The following is a 24,014-nucleotide window of genomic DNA, read 5'->3' on the forward strand; positions in this document are numbered from 1 at the left end:
TCGCTAAACCCTTCCCTCAAACAACAGTTGTCCAGTCACGGTTTAGCAACCGTAACAAGGCATGGCAGGTCTGTTGAGGCGAGCTTTGGGTTTCTGCACATGCTGAATCAGTGTGCATGGGGCTGCAGTAAGTATAAAAAATGGATTAAACTCTGTGTTTACCTGCTCTAACGAAGGCTGCAAATGATAGCATGCCTGCCTAATTAGTGCACTACCTACAGTAGTAACCCCAGAGTTCCTCTTAGACCAAGGGACATTTCTTCAGCTCTGATCTGACTGACTGAACTGAAGAATTTTGATTGGTAATTGTTCGAACCTAGAACCAGTCCGTGATGCTGGGGGTCAGGATGCCCAGGTCCCTGACGTCGCCTGCCACCCACTGTTTCGGGTATCTGATTAGGATGCCTCCTGGGTTCCTTCCTTTGGAGGTTTTCCGGACACAACCAACTGGAAGGAGACCCCAGGGCAGACCCAGAACTTGTGGGAGGGATTACATATGTAATCCCAGATAGCAAATTGTTGTTGCCCACACCAGACATATTCACTGAGCCCACACACCATGTGGAATGATGGCACTTGGGCGGGCCACCGTTTGCCCAATCTGAACCACAAGCACGCCATGGCCAGATGTCAGCCAAGAGCAAACCAAAAGAAACAACTGGCAGAAGTCGGAGCCAGATCCAGACTACCAGAATAGAAATGAGCTGTGGCTAAGATCTGACAAACAGGAGGGGGCCGCACATGGATGGATGGATGGATGGATGAATGGATGGATGGAATTTTTATTAGGGGCTTAGCGAACACTCAATTTAGGAAATGTTATCTTCAAATGAGACACTTTGGTTTTCGGGGGCATATCTAAATTCCTCGTGTTCCATGTTTCCAGGGTCAATATTCTGTTAACACACATGAACCCTCCTATTGCGGTCAAATAACAATAACCCTAGAGCTGTCAGACAGACAACATCAGGAAATTGGGCCCTGGGAACATTGGACCCTTTGTCATGTTCCCTTTATGTGCCATGTAAATTGGACCCTGGGAACATACAGTAGGAATGACTCCTGGTTTTAAATAGCAGTCATTGTCAAGCATCTATGCTATTGAACTGTTGGTGGAAGTGACACTAAGAAGCTGTGGCACATGCAGATCCTCCTCTTTCATTGAGATGGAACATTTTCACATTCTTTGGTCCTTTTTCATATACAAGAATAAAGAAAAATAGGTAGTTTAGAAAGAAACATGTCTCTGTTTCCCTTCCTTTAGTCCCATGTGGTTGCATCTACTTTCTGTACCCTTTGAACCTTCCTGTTTTGTCTTTCAAAATTCCCGGGAACCAAGATCCAGAACTGGGATCAAAAATTTGAAATAAACATTTTAGGGGCATTATCTGATTGGAGTGGTGCAAAAACGGAAACAAAAGGATCGCAGTGAAAGTCCAAACGCTATCCTTCGCTGACACTAGCCATACTTATACAAAGTTCTCAAAAAAGTAACAGAAGTAATTATAATTAACCAATTCATATTAACAGCTCCCAACCTCAGTTCATCAGTTCATCAGTGACAGAGACTCAGCTCTTTTTGGACCAAGCATTTCTTGCACTGGACCACACAACACCAGTGGAAACGACACAGACAGTTCTCCTCAAACACCACCGTTTCCTCCCGGTAGCCGCGCTCGCAGCACAGCAGGTCACAGCCGCTTATGTCCATGGCTGTGCTGTTGCATATGCGCCCCCGTGTCCCCAGCGAACCAGTTTTCCGATTTGCGAGGCAGAAATCGGGCGACTCGTCAGAGTAGATCAGATCCTGCTTGTCCGGCGGCTTTATGTTCTGGCCCACGGGGATCAAGGTCTTGCCGTCATTACCGCCCATCACCTTGGAAGCGCCGTTGAAGCGCTCCAGCAGGCGGTCGCCTACCTCACGGAAATGAGGCATCTTTTTCCAGCATGTGCGCAAGGTGCATGAGCCCGACAGTCCGTGGCACTTGCACTCTGTCCGCATGTAGAGCTTCACCGCCTGGGGAGGGGAGAGTGCGGAGGGGAGGGTGGGTTTAGGGTTTAGGGTTAGGGGCAGGGGGAGGAAAGAGAGAGGTGAAGGAGGGCAAACGGGAGACGAGAGAAGAGAAAGAGAGAAGGTTGATCAAACACAAAAAAAGGGACAAAGGCTACTTTCAAACTTCTACCCTGAAGTGAAGCAGAACTGCTTTTGACAAATGGCAAGTTCTCTAAAGAGGTAATTTATTATTGTGTTTTCGTGATATATCACAGCCACTGGATCAGACACTCAGCACACACACACACACACAAATACACACACTGATAGATAGGTAAGATAAAAGCAGACGCTATTCAGAAGGAATTTAACTCCACAACCTCCCCCCCCTCCCTCCATGTTGCCTCTAGCCTTCCTACATCTAACAAGCCTTGACAACAGATCATTCACTTATACTGCACATAATTAACCCATCACACACACACACACCTGCCGGCTCAGACACACACACACACACAGGTACTTGCAATGTGTATACAAGTACACACGCATGCATGCACACAAACAGACATTTGCACGCATCACAGCACGCTTATTTCTCAACCTCTGGGCATTTGTGTGCAGGTCTCGTCTTTTGTCCAAATGGTTTGTTCGCTAATGCTACAGTTGGACTATGTCCCAAAATCCTCCTCTGCTCTCTACCTGCCTTTGACCCCGACTGAAGTGAACTTTGCAACTCTGTGTTTTGCTCGTGCGTGTGTCAACATTTCTGCAAGTGGGCGTAACAGAAAGCGAGACCAGCAAAACGGCTAAAAGCAAATGTGATGTGGACGATTTACGGAGCTACATTACAAATCAGCATAAACTCTCGAAAGTTGCTACTCTATCTCCACTCTCTCGGTAGCCCGTTGACGTGTCGAGGCCATACTTCATACGAGCGACAAAGAGGAACTTTAAACTTCTACGAGGGCTGTAGAAATGTTAGAAGCTACCTGCCTCGGAGGCTTGAAAACAAAATGTGTGGCACGCTCTTGTTTTTGTGTTTCAGAAACCTGATTCTTGTAAGAATATCAGCTTACGCCGCTACACAAATATGGCTGGGGGCGATGTCTTTCTCTGTTGCATGTTCGTGGAATGATGGAACATTCCACAGGACAAGCAACACCTTCGCTGCTCAAACCTTTGAGACACTGGTGAAATATCAGATGGGCTTTTATTACAGTATAGTAGCAGTGGAGATGTTTTTTCACAAAGTGCATTGCAGTTGTGTTCAGTCAATTTCAATCTCTACTTATTTAAAATGTAAACAGAAATTGAACAGACACTAGAGGCCTTCAATCTGAAACTGTCTCTCACCAGCCGCCCAGCCTCGTTGTTGTGCAGGTCAACGAGCGTCCTGATGTCGCTCTTGCCCCTTCTCCTCTTGGCGTCCATAAACTGCTTCGACTTTTCGTAACCAAACTCCACATCGTCTCCGCAGCCCCCCCACTCCCACTTGACTCCCTCCCCGGAGGAGGAGGAAGAGGAGGAGGAGGAGGAGGAGGAGGATGAAGGTGGCCTTGGCGGCACTCTGTTTCTGGTCGCCTCACAGCCACACTGCAGGAGGTCTCCCATGCTGCAGGCCTGGGTCACAGCGTGGGTCACGCCGGCCGCCGTGATGGCATAAACGAACGCCGTCTCCCGGATATCTACGGACAGAAAAACGTCAAAAATGTTTCATTATGACGAGGTGGCACTACATTCACATTAAACCTACTGTACACATTACCCCAACCCACATTTGGACATACAGTATTTCGATCTTTATCCTTTACAGAGCTCTTTAAATTGAATCATTCCCACATCCTCCACAATCACTCATCGGCCAACTACTGGGAGAAACAGAGAGCACTACGAGAGAAAGGAGCTGGTTTCCATCCATTCATCCAGGCATCTTTCCCTCCATCCAGTCAGTCAATATTACAGCTACATGGAACGGGATAAAAGCATCGCTCTCTCAATCCTCGTCCATTACTATGATCTCAAGCGTCATTGGATTCGTGGTGCTGAGTGTACGACTATTTCTCCCCCCTCACATTCACACTCGTACACATGCTCGTACATTCATGCACACCACAGCTGTTGATTTATTTCTGGTGCAGAGCTTAAGAAATCTTGGCCAAAGGCACGTCCAACCACAACTGCAAATTGATCGTCTGTCCTCGCCGGTGGCTTCAGCATCATTCACACCCTCGGCTCAACACATCTTTATCCTCAGTTATTGCAGCTATTGTCGTTCACTCAACAACAAAAGAACAGCTATGACAGAAACTCAAGAGGACTACTGGGCTGAAATGAGAGAAGAGCTTCATTGTACATATCACATTCATTCTTTCACCTCATTTTTTCTGTAGTATCGATAGTGGTTTTAGGTTATTTCGCTGTTAAACGAAAAGGTCCTGTATTAAACAAAGTAAGATTTCCAACAACTATACGTACAATCACCACCATCAGGCACGCCCTTAAAACACCGGCAGAGCTGTTGTGGAAACTTGGTGGGTGGTGTTTGCTCAGACCTTTCAGAACTGACTAATTAGAATAGACTGGGCTTTTTAGGGGAGGCGGGCCTTAAAGATACAGGCGCTAAAAAACGAAGCATTCAGACAGAGGGTGAATAGAGGTGCTACAGCAATGGGCCGTTTGAAACAAAATAAATGTTTTTGAACATTAAAGCATGTAACAAAATTGTAGTAGAAACTCAAAATAAAAGTGTGTACATGAAAATGAGCATTATATGGACCCTTTAATTTAAGCACATTCCATTAAAAGTCAAAAATCAAGAATAAACTGATTAATAAACTATAAGTATTGCATTCTGCGTAAATATATGTGGAGTACCCAAGTCTATTTATAAATATCCTTACAAGTTGATGAGGTACAACATATCGTCTTTTTACTGTTTTCACTTAAGTATATGTCAAAAAGGATCAGTAAATTATGACATTCTGTTTTATTTATGTTTTAAAGAGACATATTATGCTCACTTCCAGGTTCATAATATAATTTTGGGTTACAGCTACAATAGGTTTGCATTCTTTATTGCTCAAAAAACACATCAGTTTTGTCATACTGTCCAGTGCCCAGCTCCCGTCTCTGTAAGGCCCGCCCCCCTTAATACCCGATCTGCCCTGATTGGTCAGCTCACAGACACCTGAGCCAGTACCGCTAAGAACAACAGAGCAGCTGTGCTAAATTAATTCTTGAGTGTCAAACTAGCCGCTGGGCAAAATTTACGCGAATGTGTAGAGAATAAAAGGCGGGACTACTGACGAGGCGTTTCAGGAGCAGTGTTTTCTGTGGGAAAGAAGAGCTTCTTTTGACCTTTTTAACTTTCAAGATCTTTTACACGCAGAAGAACCTTTATAACACACAAACAGGTAATGCATTTGTGACATGTTTAAAGAGCAGAACCGAATGGGGCAGGAGCTGTGTGCAACAGTACAGAGAGATGGACTAATGCCTTTGCGGAAATTTCACTGGATTTGTTGACAATAAGAGTGTGTAAATTTTGCCTAGAAACAAGCAAGCAGTGGGAATTATTGTGGACATTAATAATTTCAATGGTAGACCTCTGCCCAGATAGATGGGACACCGGGGAATGGGTAGAGAAAAAGAATAGCCACTTAGCGAGCCATCGTATGTGTGTGTGTGTGTGTGTGCAGACTAAGCGAAGGACTTTTATTCCTAAGAGCTGGAAGGCGGCGAGCGTGCAGTCACCACCGTCTACGCTGCCAACTCCATATCGCATGATTCACTGAATGGGATTCATTAGGAATGGTAACACACACACACAGAATGGGTGGCGTGCGACGAAACCTGCACACCCCAGCGCGCCGTGATATCAATACCAGCTGTACACACCAACACCCTGAGATGTCTCCAATGCAGGCAAGTTTGTGTGCATATGTGTGTGAAAAGTATTGTTTAATGTAGATCTACCCATTGAACAAACAGTCAGCTTGTGTAACGTTGTGCGTCTTATTTTGATATTTCAACAGGTCCTGTGGATTTCTATCTCATTATGTTTGTTTGGGATTGGCTGAGGTTGGTGCCAGCTTAAATAAATAACTTAAATCTGTGACTTAACATGTGCATGGTGGTACATGTAGAGCATTTCTGTGACTGTGTGTGGTGGTGTGCTGCAGCTCGGTGGAGACCACACCTTGCTGATCCTGCTGTTCAGCAGAACGGAGCTGAGTTTTTCAGAAGCAGCGACATACTTGAATCAAGATGTGTCATCTCCAAAACATCCCTGGATCCATTTAGAGACACGTGTGTGAAACATCAGCGCACGACTCATTATTAGTGCAATATGGTGATAGCAACGCAGGCTGTGTCCAAACAGACGGTCGAGATGTCCTTGGATGCACTGGGGAAACACTGCATTTAGTGGGGAAATCTGCATAAACAAAAATGTCTTGTCGATATATGTTCGATTCCAGCTAAAAAACCTATTATTATTTTATTATCCAACTAAAAGCAGACAAACAGAGACTAAGAAATCCAAATAACAGAGTAGGAGGAAATAAAAAAGACAGCATAGCGTTGAAAGAGAAAGGGGTATTGTTATGCGTAAAAATGGGCTATCAAAAATCCAATGATTTGAGGCACCCTGTTTCATATTTTCCTCGGAGACATGAATTCCAAACAAATTCTCTGCCATGGAGGGTGTCTGGGCCTGTCGACGTCTGCTTCTAATTCCAGAAAGCCCTTCTGCAGGAATTAGCACATATTCTTTTAATACTCTGACGTTTAGGGCAGTGATACAGGCAGGTCTGGGAGGATACAGCTGAAAGTAGTTCAGTGTAAAAAGACCTCACAGTCCAGAAAAAGCATAGTTCAATTTGGCTGGTGGTCACATCAGGTGCGTCTACAGATTGCACAAAGATCGGAGCGTGCAGTGAGGTCTGCAGGAGCTGCAGTGCATCCTGCAGCATCTAGTCTGCCAGAATGTGTTTGGAAGAAGTCGTCCGTTGTGGCTGAGGCTAACTGCAAACACAGTCAAATGAGATATGCTGTGGTACTAGACTGTCGCCAGTTGGGAAATGTGAGGAAATAAACACAAGAAAAATGCACATTGCACAAAAAAACAGTGTAAAGCACAAAAAGAAGTAGAAGAAATAACACTTGTCGAACCTTATCAACAAATTTAAATTAGAAAAACGTGCCCCAAGATGACACAGAGAGGAGATCCAGGTAGTGTGGACCACACACCTTTGGACTTACACTTAAAGGAGGGCTGTTTGTTTCTCGTTTCCAACCAACAGTCGTGCAGTGTTGCTGTTTTTTTTAACTTAATCATCATTACCTAACCCTAACCACATGTCTACCATTCTAATTCCTTCCTTAACGAGGTCGTAATTTTAACCCATCGTCAGATCGTAAAACACTTCTACGTGTTGTTCCACGTGGAAGGGCAACCGACGTGCTTTAGGGTCTCATTGCATCGCCACAGATCTCTGCTCCGCGTGATAACATGTCTTATAACCGAGCAGATCTGAGCTCATTATCAGCTCCGATCATCACAATTACAAAACAATAATGTGTTGTTTGAGGTGAGGTGGAGTGTGTGAACTGTGACGCACAAGGGAAAATGAAGAGTTGCTGCTTGTTTTGATTACAGCTGCTTGTTCATTTTTGGCTCAGCGTGCTGCTGCTAGCATCTGTCTGTCACTATCAGGGTCAGTTGAGGTCGACACCAATGAGCGTTCGAATAAGTGTCAGGTCTGTTTAGATCGAGGCTGACTGTACTCTGGTCCCTTCTAGATCTCTTTCAGTTTGGGGATGTTTTCAGTTAATGATTTTGATTTAATGCCATAGGACGCAGCTGGAAAACACAACAACCTGACATCTGTGTACTTGCCTGGTTTTTGCTTAAAAGGATACATATAAGGGTGTCAAGTCAGGGGGAAATACTGCATCGTACTGTCTACCGACATACAGCACAGGAGCTCTACTTCCTTACTTTAAATGTCATATTTATTTAGAACATTTTTACGCACACAAATCATTAAAATTTAAAATAACACACATTCAGAGCTTGTAGAAAGGTGCAGAATAAGAGTTAATGATAATGTTAGTTGGCTAGAGTTCGTATCGTAAACGTTAGCTAGCATTTGCAAACATTAACGGTACCTAGCTAGAGTTAGCATCGATAATGTTAACTGGCTAGAGTTAGTATCGTTAACGTTAGCTAGTGTTAGCAATGTTAACGATAGCTAGCAAGAGTTAGCATCCGTAGTGTTAGCTGGCTGGAGTTAGCATAGTTAACATTGCAACAAACTGGCAACCCCATGATGGGGCAGATGATACCGACAACAGCAGTGTTGTAACGTGAATGCAGTGGAGTGCCACATTTCGTGGCTGAAAACCAATTAAATACAAGAAAATACCTGTCTCTATACCTCTGTCTACCTGTGAGGATCACTAGTAATAAAATATTTGACACGACTGACAACTGTTTTTTTAATTACTTTGCAACCATCGTGCAGCCCGAAGCAAGAGTCCTTGTTTATTCTGCAGCAGTGCACACACAGTAACACAATCTATCATGACATTCAAAGAAGAGCCGCAACATCCCTCATGTGATTAGTAGCATCACTGTATGCTGGCTGGCTCTCACCGCCAGTTATGACCGCTCCAGGGTCTGTATGTTATTTAAACACAGCTGTGATCAAGAGAAAAGAAGATAATACCCACCAATTAATGAGGAGAAACCAGAATCTTGACCTCGATTTGAAGCTGATTAAATATGAAAGGTTTGAGGTAACATTTCAATACAGACGCAAAATGAGTTGTCATTCTTGTGTCGACACGTTGATTCATTCACACTTGTTGCAATACAGGTGTGAAATGGCAGTGTTTCAGCAATGTTGTGAAATCAGCTGAAACCTGCAGGATCTCTTGTTCTTCTAGTAGCATAATGCAAAAAGTCAAAATGTAGACAAAATGTAGATGTGCACCATGCCACATGAATGTCTGTAATGAAATACAGACTCACCTGCATGCATGCAACTTATCTTATCACTAGTCTGTTTCTTCCTCAGACACACATGTTGACATCCAGCAGCCGTGCCACCCTTTAACATGTCACGAAGCAAAGCTGCGCTGCGAGGTTTATGTTTGAATAGTAGGTGAAGATAGCCTGCAGGTGTTTTTGTAAAGAGAGGCAGAGAAGGATGGTTCAGCCAGCTTGGTTGTGCTCCAGACATAAACACCCTGTGGCTTTGTTTTCACTATACAGGTATAACCTTATGACACCTCAAATATTCTTTCAATTTTTAACAACAAAACAAACCATATCGCACACAGATCATCATTACCCAGCCTGTCGTCAATGCCAGTATGTCGAATACATGCAGCCCAGCGCTCCTCTAGTGCAGCAGTATAAAGACAGAGAGAGTTCAAGTCAGGGGGTGGTTGGAGTGAGTCAGTCACAGAACTGTTCCTCCCAAGATCAGTGTTTGCATCCAATTTCTGACCACGAGTCAAGAGAAATTTGTTTTTAAATTATGTAACATAAGGAGGTGAACATATGTAAATGATTGCCTGATGTAACGTGACATCAGTGATGTCAGTTACAATTACTTTAACCCACAGCGTAATCTTTTCCTAACCCTAACCATCAAAACTGATGCTAGTTTGAAGCGTAAGGCCGCTGACCAAGTTGCCAACTTTGGGAGAGAGAACATGTTGTCATCGTCATATACTAATTAAACCAACATTCTCACCATATGCTAATCGGATTATTCACTACAAAGTATTTACTAAAACACTTTTTCAAATATGCACATGAACACAGCACCAGATGAAGAAGAAGTGTATACGCACAGACATAACGAACCTTCATTAGGGACAGATGCAGCCACATCAAACTTGTTTATGTCATAGTTTACTGTGACGGAGCAGCTTCCCTGCCTCTTCAAAAAGATAGTTCACAGTGACCATAACAAATCTGTGAATGGTGCAAAGAGAAAAGCTGCAACTCAACACTAATTAATCGCATTCATTGCCTTGATACAACTCTAAGTCTGAGAGGAAGTGAGGCAGACCCCCACCCTCAAAGCTGCTGTGTGTAGCACTTGAAAATATAATCTTAGTATCACAATAGAAGCAGACAACATCCCCATGGAGACATGACATGCATGGACTAAATGCATCAGATTGTCTCATTTCACTACAAAGACAAACATAGATGTCATTACAGTAATTTGAGTCTCTTATCGCATTAAACTCTAAATAGAGGTCAATGAGGTTAAGTAAACCACTTATAGGGAGTGAGCAATAAATACAAAGGCACTTTTATTTTGACATTTACTGGTACGAGTCATGATAAACAGCCATTAAGAGCCGATCCAGGTAATTGAGGACAAAGGCTTCGAAACAGAGGAGCACTTTGGCCTTCCGTATAGACAGGCAGGAATTTATGATTAATTGCTAGTCGGCCTTCTGCTGGTAGATTCTTGTCCCTGTTTCCCTCGCTCTTCCTCCTCGCTGTCTCAATCTATCTTTGCGTCAATCTTTTCTCTCCTTCTTCTTGGTCTGTAAGAGACACTGGCAACACTAGTAGTGTCGTACATTCCACCGAGATAACAGGAAAAAACACGCTTTTAAATCATCAGCGACATTAGTCACTGACTTATGGACTTTTCTGATGTTGTGACACCAACCAGAATAAAAGGTTTCTGCAAACCATGGATACGCACAAATTTGTACAATTCATATGTGTATCTACAATATTTGAGTTGACTGAGAAGGTTTGCCAAGCGAGAGACCCCTGCTCACTGATGGCGTATCAACTTTTGTAAACACAAAACCAACAGGATGTTTTTAACTAGTGTTTAATGTTTTTTCCTGACGTTTTTTTCCAGATTTGTTTTGGAAGTGTGAAGTTTCAACATATCAGATGTGAAGTTTCAACATATCCGTATTGAACATTGTCAACCGTTGGATTAATGGTCCCGGCTATAGTCAAATTATGCATAAATGTATGGTTCAGAGCAATGTTCTTTAATCCTGGTCCACCCTGCCCTCCATGTTTTAGATGATTCCCCGTCTCAACACACCTGATTCAGATGATCAGCTCATCATTTGTTGAAGTCTGATAATGACCCACTCGTTTGATTCAGGTGCATTGTGGCTGGGAAACATCAGAAACATGCAGGGCAGGGTTCCCCTGAGGATCCAGGACTGCTGGTTTGGAGATATGATGCTCTCAAAAGCAATGAAACTCTGGGTATCCTACCTTTGATTTGTAAGCATAAATTGTATATTTATCAAGCTTCCTTACTGTAATATACACACACTTTACAAAACGTTGTCTTTACAAATAATAACAGACTTTGCCTGAAGGCTGACTGTAGCCATGCAAAGTTCTGGCTTAGAGGTGGTGGAGCATTAATTATTTTCTTTCTGACAATTGTAATTGCTGTTTCACATAAAACCCTGAGTCCATAACAGTTGGGGCACATTTATAAAAACAGAATTAAATCATTTGCAAACAACCTGTGTGTACCGACAACAGTTAAAAAGTATTCTGGAGCCCATGTAGTAAAATCCTTGCAAAGCGGTGAATCTCGACTCATCCAGCCTTTCGAGGATGCCCCTTTCATATCCAATCATGATACTATGAACCTGTTTCCCTGTGGGTTGTTCAAACAGTTTTTTTGAGCTTTCACAACTTCCCCAGAAAAAGCATACATTTACACAAATTAGTGGCACATTATCACATTTATGTTTTACAAAGAGTCCAAAAAATCAAGGTTGTATTTCTGATTATTGTAAAATGTCAGTTGATCAGAAAGATAATGGCCTTACACTTAAGTGACTGCTGTGAAACTGCTCTACACCAAGATGTCTGAAGACAAAGACATGCGCATCAGGTTGCTTACTCTGTCTTTCCAATATAAGACAATGTTAAAAGTTCACATCACATTTTCAGGGTTTGGTACTGCATGACAGGTACTTGGAATTTTTATGTAAGCTCGGTCCAAGAAGTAATCACAACTTTTCCAAAATGTTGTGCAGCTTTGATGGAAAAAGATTGAAAATAACCAATCAGTATTGACTTTTATATTACGGCACGGAAAATTAATATAATTAAAATGTCAGACGCCACGTCCTTGTGACGTTAATGGCAGGTGAGCCCAAAACTTCAGTGTGCACATCTGCCAGCAAAGAGACACAAAATTGGTTTAATAACACGCTTGACACATTTTTTGTTGTGTGTTGTACATTAATATCGGTTATTCCCTGTTTGTTGGCTAAACACAGAGATAAAGACTCTCTGTCGTACCAGTCGAAGAAGAGACAAGCAGCTCTCTATGAGTCTAATCATACAAGAGAAAAGCCAACACAGTAATTGGAGAAGACCCGGCGGTGACCCGACGTCATTTATATTACAGACTTCAAAGAGCTGGAGGAAGATGTTAGGAGATCTTAGAGAGAGATGTTAAGAGAAAGGAGCAATTTTCGCTGATCATTTCGAGCGTGCCCGATCTGATGAAGAGGAGAGTCAGTCGAGTGTGAATATGTCTGGTCTGAGATACAACAGTTGCCCTTGTCTGTTGGAGTGCCATCAGACGGAGATCTGACCTCAAGCTGATGTCAGGCCGTCAGCTGCGGTCATGAGGTCGTGGGTTCAGATCCTAAGGTACTCACGGATGAGAAATTGGACGTGACAGTATTTTTAATGTGTTTTTTTGAAACCAAGGAAAAGACTTCTGGAAGGACTGATAGAGAGGAAAGATGATTATGGGAATTTATATCTCTTCCATCAGTTATGTTGGTCTAGGAACAGGGTACACAATCCATAGAAGTGAGTCACAAGCGTTTTTCAACTAGTGCCGAACCAAAAACCGGGATGACCTGTGATGCTAACGCCCTAAAAGTTCAATATTTTGGGAATATTTTTTGCGTTCTTGCCAAGGCCTCCATGACAAGCTTGATATCACTCACACATATGTCCGTTTACGACAGTATACCCCTCCAGAGTCAGGAGATGATTAGCTTAGCCTAGAAAAAGATCTGAAAACAGGAAACAACTTGTAGCTTTGTTAACGTTTTGGGGATTTTGACTAATTCGCTGAGAGTTAAGCTAGATGTGGAAATTGATACGACTGTTACATCTGTTTGTTCAGTATGAAGCTACAAGCTTACCTTAGCATAGACTGGGAACAAGGGGAAACAGCTATCCAGTGCAAGGGTCACAAAATCTGCTTACAAGCTCACCAACTGACACATAATATCTCATTTATATCGCAGTGACCCCAGAGAAAACCATAAATTGATGTTTTTACACTTCAGAATAAACAGTCGCCTGAATAAAATCTTTGGATCTCACATTTCTGCAACCCAGATCCAACATTTGTTATGCTAAATATGTTGGAAGTAACATGTTAGTGAGTTTTACAAATTTTGTTAGCTTTCGACAGCTGTTTCTCCTTGTTTCCAGTCTGTGCTAGGCTAAGTTAATTTAGCTCCCTATTGAACAAAAAGATATGTGAGTGGTATCAATTTTCACATGAAATTCTCTGCAAATGAAAATAAGTTTATTTCCCAAAATGTGGAAAAAGACACAAGAACACATCCATTCCTCTGTCACTCACCTTGCTGCAGTATTTTGCCAAAGTACTTGTTGTGGCTGGTGCAGTTCCACCGGCGGTACCTGAACTGGTACTGGCACTCCCTGACGCCCAGCCTGGCCCCTTTGGCCACCTCGCTGACGATCTCCGGCTGAGTCTGGCACAGCTCGGCCTGCTTCCCCGCCAGACGCTTCGCCTTCCTGCAAATGCTGTTGGGGTCCATCACCAGCGGACTTCCCACCGCCCTGGAAAAGTTTAAACAATGTCAGAGAAGAGAAGTGAGCAAATCTCTCAGTAACGTGATAACAATAGAAAGTTCCCACTTTTCTTTTTGGTGAGCAACACCTGTTAACTTAATCACACCGTAAACAATGTGGCTGCCCTCATCAGCAGCCACAAACCAAATGTGAGTTTTGTCTGCAGCCGCCGAGCCTGCCAACTCTGCCCACCACTTCTCAGCTGTGGCGACAATGAGCTTCTTGAAGAGGCACGTGGGAGACAACAGAGCAGCGAGTTTCCCAGAGGCATCTCAACCCTGACGTCAGATTCACAAGTCTGTATTTTTGCTGTTGGACCGCACTCGGGAGGACTGTGTGGTCCTCTCAGAGTTGGAAGTGAAACAGTTGGAAGCCTCTTAACAGACAGGCCGTTTACAGTCGATCTTGATGCTAAGTTGATTTTGGTAAACCAGAAACTTTCTAGATTTCCCGAAGATACAGCTTCTCTGGAAATTGTCTAAAACAGTTAAGAAGTTCACAGTTTCAACCGCGCGTATCCCTCCAATCAGCAGTGCTGAAAAAAGAAAATCCCAGATTAAACCCATCTAAATGAAAAATGTGCGTATTAAATTACTAAAAAGAAGAAAAAAATGAATGTTTAAATGTGTGGCGAAATAAATCACGCACTCTTTGTGCAGTTCAAATATTTAAAACATTAAAATATATATACATACATGTTGTATTTGATGAATATGGACCCTGGACCTCCTGAAGAGCTTTGACAGATGAGTGTATATAATAAAGATAAATAGTTTATTCTAACTCTTAATGGGAAAGAGGAGCTTGGCTCTGCCACTCAGAAGCACTGCCAGCGTCTGTGGCCTCTTCAGTGGCATAACAGCAAAGCGGCTTTATGGGACGACTTTATTTCCACATCCCCTCCACGCTGTTAACATTATGTACATTCAATTCCCTTTCACTTACTCCATCTCTCTCCGGCCTCCTTCACAGCTGACTTTTTACTCACTGGATCCGAAGCAGACGTGATCCATAACGTCAAGTTTGACCACGAAACAGGACTCAGAAGGGTTTGCACGACAGAGCTAGGGAGAGAAAAAGAGGCGAGAGCGAGCACAACGACTACCTCATAGGTTTTCATTCAGCCTTGTCCCCGTTAATCGCGCCGCCTGATATCATTCATCTGCCTCGAGAGTTTGTTTTAAGAAGCAGAACAAACACTCTTGCCAATCCCCTCTCCTGGCGGTCTGATACCGAGCGAGACATTTGCACACACGCACGAACACACTCAACCACGTCCGTGCACATTCATCCATCCGCACTCAGCCCCTGTGTTTTTTGACATTTGTGAAAACCTATCGATTTTTATTGTTATAAGGCTGTTTGTATGACAGGATGACGCGTCAACGCGTGATCGAATGAAAACACGGCTGAAAGGGAATCTTGCGTCGGACTCTTGGCCAATAACATCACGGATAGAAGATCCGGAGGTAAAACGCCCCAAAATAATGTTGATATGACGTGATGATGACAGACGGCATGGATAATAGTTATGGTTGCCTTGTGATCCATTCTAAGGCCAGAGACATACAACACGCATATTGCATATTTTGTCTTGCGGACGCGTAGATTTAATTTCTGAGGACGTACACAAACAGAGGCAGGACACACAACGTAGCCATCATCAATGAGATCAGGGGAGTAAATGTACCTAATCCTACAGCAGGTGTTTATTGTGAAAACCTGGTAATTATAGCAAAAGAAAATAAATCCAATTGCATCAGAGCATTCGTCGCTGTCTAAACACACACACACACTCACAAGTGTACGCACACTCCAGGGACACCAGTGACACCCACTGTTGCATTCCTTCTATGATTATTACGAGTGTATTGACAACATCACTATGGAGACAATGTAGTATTTTCAATACAGGTGTTCTGTGTGTGTGTTTTCTTCAAGTTTGTGTGTGTGTGTGTGTGTGTGTGTGTGTGACAGCCACACAGATAATTAAATCATACAGACAGTCTGTGCGTGTTAATTAGCAGGTACAGGTACAATACTTAGCAACACACACTCCCTCTCAACAACCACTTATTATCTACCCACTGATGTCAGACTGTGTGTGTTTGTGTGTGTGTGTGTGTGTGTGTGTGTGTGTGTGTGTGTGTGTGTGTGTGAGAGAGAAAACGAAACTGACGTGCTCATGTGCACGTATATTTATGTAGTGTTTGTGTCGAGTGTTATGGATGTGAGAAACAGCATTTGGATTTGCTTGTTTGTGCCTGCGAGTGTGTGTCGGCGTCTGTGTGTGTGTGTGTGTCAGGGGCAGCGCTGGGAAGGGAAGGCAGCTCTGTCAGCAGCTCACAATAGCCAGCCTGCTTTTTACAATGGGAGGTGTAGAGTTGTAAAACTAGTGAATGTACTGGATGAAGTTTGGATGGTTTCCTGAAAGCGAGACGGAGAGCTGTGACAGCGAAGGAAAAGTTTTCTTACGATCGCTTTTCAAACAAAAGCAATACTGCGAAGTGGAACGGTGAAAAATCCAAACCAACGACACGTGTAAATCAGAAATTTGGGGTAATTTGCATCTTTGTTTATTTTTTTTTTGCGTTCTGTTTGTTCAGTTTCCACACTCGCACCCCCCAACACACACACACACACCTGTCTCAGTGTCTCTCCACCTGCACCTCGTCCCCCCGTTAGCTTAGTTTGTATTTAAGCCTGTGTAGTTGCCTTGTCAATACGACCGCTTGCTGCACGGTTAACTGAGCTTACTAGCCGACAGTTAGCATTACTCTGGTGATCTGCTGCCCCTTTTATTTGTTTGGAGTATGAATCCAAGTGCCCATAATATTGTTTGTCTTTACTTCATGTTTGTTTACATTTTATTTCTGTCAACTCTTTTTACGTATATTGATTGTTTTGTGTTGAGATTATGCGTGAGGTACGTTTTTTTTTTACTTCTGTGTTTCACTGGGACACGTCTCGCTGTCGCAATCAGCAAGTTTATGTTGTTCACTAACACGTTTAAGTTATTTCCTCCAAAAAGACACGTGAAGCTTGAGAAGTTTACACTCCGCTGACGGTTAAGAGTATCAAGATGATGTGAAATTGCCCGTTGTAAAGATTTACACCGTTCATGCAGGCTCATTCCGTCTCGGTGGTGTGCAGCCAGCGAGGTATGTTTAGTTTAACGTTTTGAACATCGTCACGGTGATGTTCACTGAATGAGATTAATAAATCCATCAGTAACAGAAGATCCATGGTGTTGTGTATTACCTGGAGTGTCCCTGCCTGCTTCTTCTTTTATGCCGCCTGCCTTTTTGTTTCTTTATTAAAGCTCGTCTTTTGTTCCTACCTGCCTACCTTGGGTTCTTTCTCTGTAACGCTGACACATATGTTATCATATCCGTGCAAGCGGTATCAGCTGTAACTTATCTCAACAAGCCACAACAAATAAACGCAACAAATGTGCTTTTTTATTCAGTTCAGTACCTTTCGATTTCATAAATCTGTCAGCATGAGCAGCTTTACAACAGTTGCAATGGGATGTTAGAAACAATAGAGAAAGAGCAGAGAAACGAGCAATAGTAGGACTTAAAACTGGTTGTAGAAAAATTGCATAGCTTTGTTTAAGTTTTAACAGTTGAGACGGATAATCAAAATATAGTTACGAAACCCCTTTTAACTCGGCGGCATGAAATCATCCCCTAATTTTGGATCAAGGCTGTTTTGATGATCCCCATTGGACTGTCATAAATTCAAGTTTAGCAACAGAGCATGATGCGAGGAGAATGGGAATGAAGTCTGAACCGGAAAGTGGAGTGAACTGAGGTGGAAAAGCGCGTCTCTGGCGATATACCCAAAAATGGGGTGCATTAATTGGATAATAGGATGACTGTAAGCGCCCGGCATTTTTGCCCTTGTTTGGTGATCGTTACATAAAAGTGTGCATCCCTGCGAGGATGAATAGAATATGGGAGGACTCCAAAGAAAAGCTGAACGGCTTTTAACACATTGATTAATACTCAAAACGGGACGCTTCAAATGGATGCATACGTGTGAAGCAGTGCGGCTTTTGCACAAAATCCTTCCCACACACACGCACGTTCATCCAAGCTGATGCGTTCGCTATTGTGCAGGCATGCACAGAAATAAAAGCGTGTGTACACTTGGAGGAGGAACTACAAAGTCAGGCGGTAATCAGATCCTCTTCATGCAAAGTGCCACTGTTCCTCTGCCTCTCATTTAAGATACAGCTCCCGAACGGATAACACAAACTAGGATGTGCAGTCGCTGATGTTATCAGGGGTTTTAAGGAAACGCCGTCTCGCATGAACAGTTCTTGATGATGATACAGTCCCAAAACAGAGACAGGGGGTCATGTAGGGAGAGATAAAATGAGATAAAGGAACAAAAATACCCAAATCAAAAGCACTGATAGGACTTTAAACGTTGTAACCACCTGTGACAAGATAACAGCTGGTCCGATCCAGAGCTAAACCTTTACCTTGTAGTTGCTTGAACGTCTAAATCAGCTCATTTAAGTGATATATTTTCACATTTGGTTGGCTAGACAGTTTTAATTTTAAATAATATATTGTGATATTAGAAATCAAGGTCTTATTCAGTGTTATTTGGGCCCAGAGGTGGGTCAGACAGAGATTAAACATCGGTGCTCAGAGCGACCTCAGGTTTCATTAAGGATCTCACGGCACCATAGATAAAGTGCTGTTCTGTACGGGGCCCTTCTTTTTTTCTTTTTTTTTTCACTCCGCCCACGAATGAGTGAATTTCATCCCTCCTTAATCCCTCAAGTATGCTGGAGATGAAGAAAGTCACGACAAGCGCTAGTCTGAGACGCCAGAGCGGGAGAGGGAGAGAAAAGAGAGAAGTGAGGGTCAAATAGAGAGAGATGGCTAAAAAAGAGGGCGACTGGGGGGTAGGAGAAGATGGTAAGAGCTTCGGTGTAAGATAATGAGGAGATGGAAACAAAGAGATAAAGCCACGATGGAGAAAAGAAAATCAAAACACGTCTAAAATTTGTCTGGCGTTCCAAACAAAGTACGCCGAAGGTGGATGGGAACAAATTCAGCACCTTGCCAGCATCACTAAAGCTCGAGAGGGTCTGTGTGCCCTCAATAACTCCTCTTCCCCGTGTTCCTGACCCTGCAGTCTGGAGCGCGTCGATCACTTTCAAACATGTTTGTTCACGTTGTTCTCGCTGATGTCAGACAAAGCTGAGAACATTGAGATTTGTTTCTATAAAAACTCTCAGCGCTCCTAATTTGTAATGCACCCAATTTAAGTAGTCACAATAAAGTGTGACCGAGAGGAAACCAACACCACCAAACCAATTTCACACGAAAAACAAGCTCTAAATGTTTGTTCAGTTGTAACAACATTGGACAGTGGCACACCCAACGGCGCTGTCTGACACCCAAATATAAAAATGAATGCGTTCGAATGGAGAGTCGGGGTTGGTGCTGAGGGAAAGAGAGAGCAGAGTTTGAATGCTAACTTGGTGTGAAGGGTGATGCTTTTTGCAAAACACACAAAGAGGCAAGTATGACTGAGAGGAGGGCTTCTTTATATCATAAATGGAGCTGAGTAATGGTAAATTTGTTGGGGGGATAGACATTTGCAAGCCTGAAACCACGAGATGTCAAGACAAAACGGATATATTTGACGGGACCCCAGGAGAATTTCCAGACGAAAATCGGGTATTTTTAATTAGACGTCAGGACACTTTACAGCCATGTTTGTGGCAACAGCACCAAATAACACGATCTTTTCCTAAGCCTAACCAAGGGGTTTTTTGTGCCTAAACCTAACCAGATCATAGGCAAAGCACTGTCATCGCACAAAATTTAAAACTGAACATAAGTAATCGTAAAGTTTCTGTGGCTCGTGGAAATGTTGCCCACATTCATTCTAGCGATTGGGGCTGGTTATAGAGCCGTTTTGACAGATGTTGGACCATTTTTAGCCTCTGCCCTCTGTATGTCTGACACTGGAACACAGCTACTTCATCTACCAATGCCCACAAAAACGCATGCAAGCACAAAAGTGCACACACGCATGCACATAGACGCGTTTAATTTAGTTCTCTGCCTAATGCCAAAACCCACATCGTCATTTAATCTTTATCTGTACCCATCTCCTGCTCCTGATTAGACATCTAGCTTTTCAGAGCAGGAGTGGAGCGGACAAGATAAGATCTGTTACAATGAAGCTCTACTCTGGTGATGATGGTGGCTCAGACTATAGACTGTGTGTGTGTGTGTGTATGTGTGTGTGTGTGTGTGCATACATGTTCCCATAACTGTAAGACTGAATGAATGAGCGCATGTTAAACAGATTAACCAGGATCCACTGGTTGGAGATGTATTTGGACTGACACACACATAAACACACTAAGGAGAAAGCTGAAACACACACACACACACACACAAATGCAGTGTGTGTGTGCACCTGTAGGCCTGTGGCACGCTCCAGGCGGGCCGTCCGCCAAACTGGGGTTCTGACAGACACACACACACACACACACCAAGCAAAGTTGGCCCTGCTAAGCACTGCAGTCAAAACCAGTATAAGAGAGCAAAGGCATTCCTCACCCCTCTGAGCTGTGCTCTCTGCTCTCAGGCCAAATGATTAGAGCGCTCTAATCAGAAGAGGCTCTGAAAGGACGCCTATCTCCCCGCATTTCATCTCCCTCGCTCTCTGTCTATCACTGCAGCCCTCTCTCCCTTCCTTCAGCGACAACCTATCTGCGCGATAGGTATTTTCCTTCAAAAGACAAGTACAGAGATAGAGACACTGAAGAGGAGCGAGCGTGAGACAGAGAAAAGGGAGATGTACGGTGGTATGTCCAGCAGCTTTCAACAGAGAGCATCATTGTCCTGGCAGAGCGCGGAGCAAGCCACAGGTGTGGCTTCACCCGAGCTGCACCACAGTCGGCCACTGTGTGTGAACGAGTGTGTGTGTGTGTGTGTGTGTGTGTGTGTGTGTGCGAATGCGAGGGAGCCGGCGAACAAGTGAGCGAGTGAAAGAAGATGACAACGTATGTCAGTGGGGATAAAAAGGAAGTCGCTGATTTCTCCGTGTTGATTCTCTTAATCCGCTACAGCTTTATTTAAAACAAATGTGCTGCCGGCGGGACAATGATACGGACGTTATGAGATGGAAACAAGGTGCTGAATAGTCATAAATCATAAATTAAGATGAATGATCATGTTTTCTTTAACACTGTCATGCTTACCATTGAAACCTGTGGTCCTTTGATTGGTAATAACTATTAAATAATCATCCATAAAGTTAGACATGGCCCCTAATTCTCTTCTCATGTCTCCATCACTGTGTGTTTAAGTGCAGATTAAGCCCTAATAGATGACAGGAGTTTGCCAGATTTAGCCCAAATAAAAGAAATGTTTAAAGGCAAAGTAAATTGATTGATGGACCCCTGTAGGGACGTCGTTTCCCCCTCCCTCCCTCCACAGCTGGGTCACAGCACAGTTCAGATACAGACCAACAACCCCTCTGGGTAAAAAGTGACTTGTCTTCGTCGACAGTAAGCCGGCTGATTTTCACATTTGGAACGCATCCTTTCTCTCTCTCGTTCCTTCCACACGGAGCCTGCATTTCTCGCGACAGAGACTCTTTCGATCTCTATTTTGAAACGTACCAACATTTCCAATCGGGCAACTCTGGTGGACGAGGAAAACTTTTAGAAAACAAGAGCAGACTAACCCTCTGAGTGATCACTTTAACATCAAGATTACCAGTCGCACAGTACACACACCTCCACTAAAGCCTGTATTTACTGTCGGTTGACTTTGCAGTCATAAAATACGGATTTGATCAGCGCTGCACCAGGAGAGTTTCTGTTTGCCTGAATTGCAGCTATAGCATGTTCGAGCCAAGATCCAATCACTGTTTCATACTCGGTCCGTTGACCGAGAGCGAACACTGAAAGGAACAGATTCTGAGTTTGGCTTCATGAAGACACGCTCACGGTGAAGATGGAGAGCATGGGACAAACAGCACGAGACTCAGCAGTGCAACTGGACTGTGTCCGTCGCTCTCATCAACAGATGGCGACTATGATGCACTGCTGTTTTGTCTAGTTTTGAACTGTTCGGGCGTTTAAGTGTAGATCTTTGCACGTAAACTGCATTTCCAGATTCAGCACTTTTAGTGTGAATGCAGTCTTCGCCTCTTGTTCAGTGACACCTCAGAAGATTATACACTTTCTGATTTAATAGCTTTGACATATGTCCTCCATCGTAGGGTATCTATCCACTGTCACCTGTATATCCTGAGCATTCATCCTGCATGTCAACCCTGCATATACATCAAACCAGTAATATAACAGAGGCAATGAGGAGCAGGTAATATTTTGTAGATACTGACATAAACTTTAAATCCCCACAGGTGACATGCTTTTACCTCACATCTTTAGAGATTACATGTGAAGTGACAGGACATGAGGACAGTGTGTTGGGGAGACGCGTCCTCTAAAGCTGCCGGTCCATCTGCCAGTCATACAAGGACACGCACAGCCGCTCTGACACTACAACCCACATTGACCTTGACTGGGCTGTGAATGAACAGTGGGAGGATTCGCTGGAAGAAGAAAAAAAAAAAAAAAAATCACAAAGCTTCACATTCAAACACTGCCGCTTTGCTCAAGTGTGTGCATGTGTGTGTGTGAGAGAGAGAGAGAGGGAAAGAAAGCCAAACATATTGGATGTTGTCTAATGAAACACTGCACACGGGATAGTACTACACAGACAGACAGACAGACCCACATGTACAGAAAATATGTTATCAGCAGATCTGCTGTCTGTCTGTCTGTCTGTCTGTCTGTCCGACTGTCACACACCTCACAGAGCTGAGCCTATATGGATTGTTTTATGATGACATATCCACTGCGCCTAGAGGGCCACCTGACATTCCTGACTGAACCCCCACCACACACACACACACACACAGACACACACACACACACACACCACCTCCACCTATCTCCCACTCCTCTCTCCTCCATGTATAACTGCAGGCAATGACCAGCAGACACCTCTCTCACCACCCTCTGACTCTTTGTCCTTCACCCTCAGGACCCATATTTCCCATATTTTGAAATGTTGATTTGTTTTTGTTTTTCATTACCTCGAGAGAGCACATAAAAAAAGAGAATTAAGTGTGATTTATTTGTATTAAAACACTATTAAACAGATGTATTTAAGGCATCTTTTATACTTTCTTTGTCTGGTTATTTCTATTACTTCTGGATTTTGCATATCACCTTAGCTCTTTTGAGTTCCTGCTGCTGCAGCCCTGATAAGGACGATCATGTTTGTCACAGATGGTTCCCAGGCTATCCTGAGTATTTAGGTGAAAAGCCGGTGAGCTAATGCTGACCGGTGGTGCTGCAAACAACGACTCAGCCACATGTTTGCGCGCAGAAGTAAAAATGAAACCAAGTGAGATGACTTAAGTCCCAGGTTGACACGACACAGAGGGACATAAAACACGTGGGAAATGCCGAACACTTACCACCACAGTCCGATGATATTGACCGGACAGAGCAGGATAAAGAACAGGGCCAGCTGGATCCGTGAGAGACGAACCGTCATGGTGAACGCAGCAAATCCTCCAGGAGATCCCCCCCCGGCAAAGTTTAAAGCACTGACGAGCCCAGCCAACACCGAGTTGGACTATTTCTTAAATACATAGGAGGTCCTTGTCTTCTGACGGGGACACGCTCGGCGAAAAAAGAAGCTCACTGGAAACTGTCTGTCAACGAGAGCGCAAAAAGTTCACCATCCAGCTCCAGCTCCTCTTCTGTCGGGCGCATCTTAATGCGCAAGAAAGTTGGTCAGGAGGCTACTGAAGAGATGTCCGCTCTCAAAGGTGTGGTTAACCTCTTCATTGTCGTTCTGCTCTGTCTGTCGCAGCCGCGTTACATGCTTTCAAGGAGGGACGAGGCTCGCAAGCAGTGCGCACGAAAGACTTCTGGTCGTGTGGGCACTCCCGAGTCGCGCCACGCTTTGAGAGATATTTGAAGCAATTATTTAAAAGAGGAAGATACAGAGAGTTGCTTCTCTCACAAATGAAATGTAAAAAAAAAAAAAAAAAAAAAAGTTGGTGTTCCTGGCG

The 24,014-nt window shown here is 43.6% G+C and overlaps 1 protein-coding gene across 1 annotated transcript; it reads right to left on the reverse strand.

The window, feature by feature from the left end:
* Positions 1 to 240: 240 nt before the first annotated feature.
* On the reverse strand, positions 241 to 23,774 carry wnt6b (wingless-type MMTV integration site family, member 6b). Its single transcript, XM_084362923.1, has 4 exons — positions 23,412 to 23,774; positions 13,639 to 13,859; positions 3,350 to 3,681; positions 241 to 2,017 (listed from the first exon to the last, which is right to left on the reverse strand). The coding sequence occupies exons 1-4, from the start codon at positions 23,489 to 23,491 to the stop codon at positions 1,556 to 1,558; spliced, it is 1,095 nt and encodes a 364-aa protein (XP_084219049.1). The 5' UTR covers positions 23,492 to 23,774; the 3' UTR covers positions 241 to 1,555.
* Between the last annotated feature and the right edge of the window lie 240 nt (positions 23,775 to 24,014).

The sequence above is a fragment of the Pagrus pagrus genome, assembly GCF_965226575.1.
Source record: "Pagrus pagrus genome assembly, chromosome: 9".
NCBI classification, from domain to species: Eukaryota; Metazoa; Chordata; class Actinopteri; order Spariformes; family Sparidae; genus Pagrus; species Pagrus pagrus.

Excerpts from the sequence above, each read along its gene's own strand:
- wnt6b (XM_084362923.1), bottom strand. The coding sequence starts at position 23,491 with ATGACGGTTCGTCTCTCACGGATCCAGCTGGCCCTGTTCTTTATCCTG. Across the intron at positions 13,860-23,411 it reads AATATCATCGGACTGTGGTG|GGCGGTGGGAAGTCCGCTGG; the intron begins GTAAGTGTTCGG and ends AAACTTTTCCAG. Across the intron at positions 2,018-3,349 it reads ACAACGAGGCTGGGCGGCTG|GCGGTGAAGCTCTACATGCG; the intron begins GTGAGAGACAGT and ends TCCCCTCCCCAG.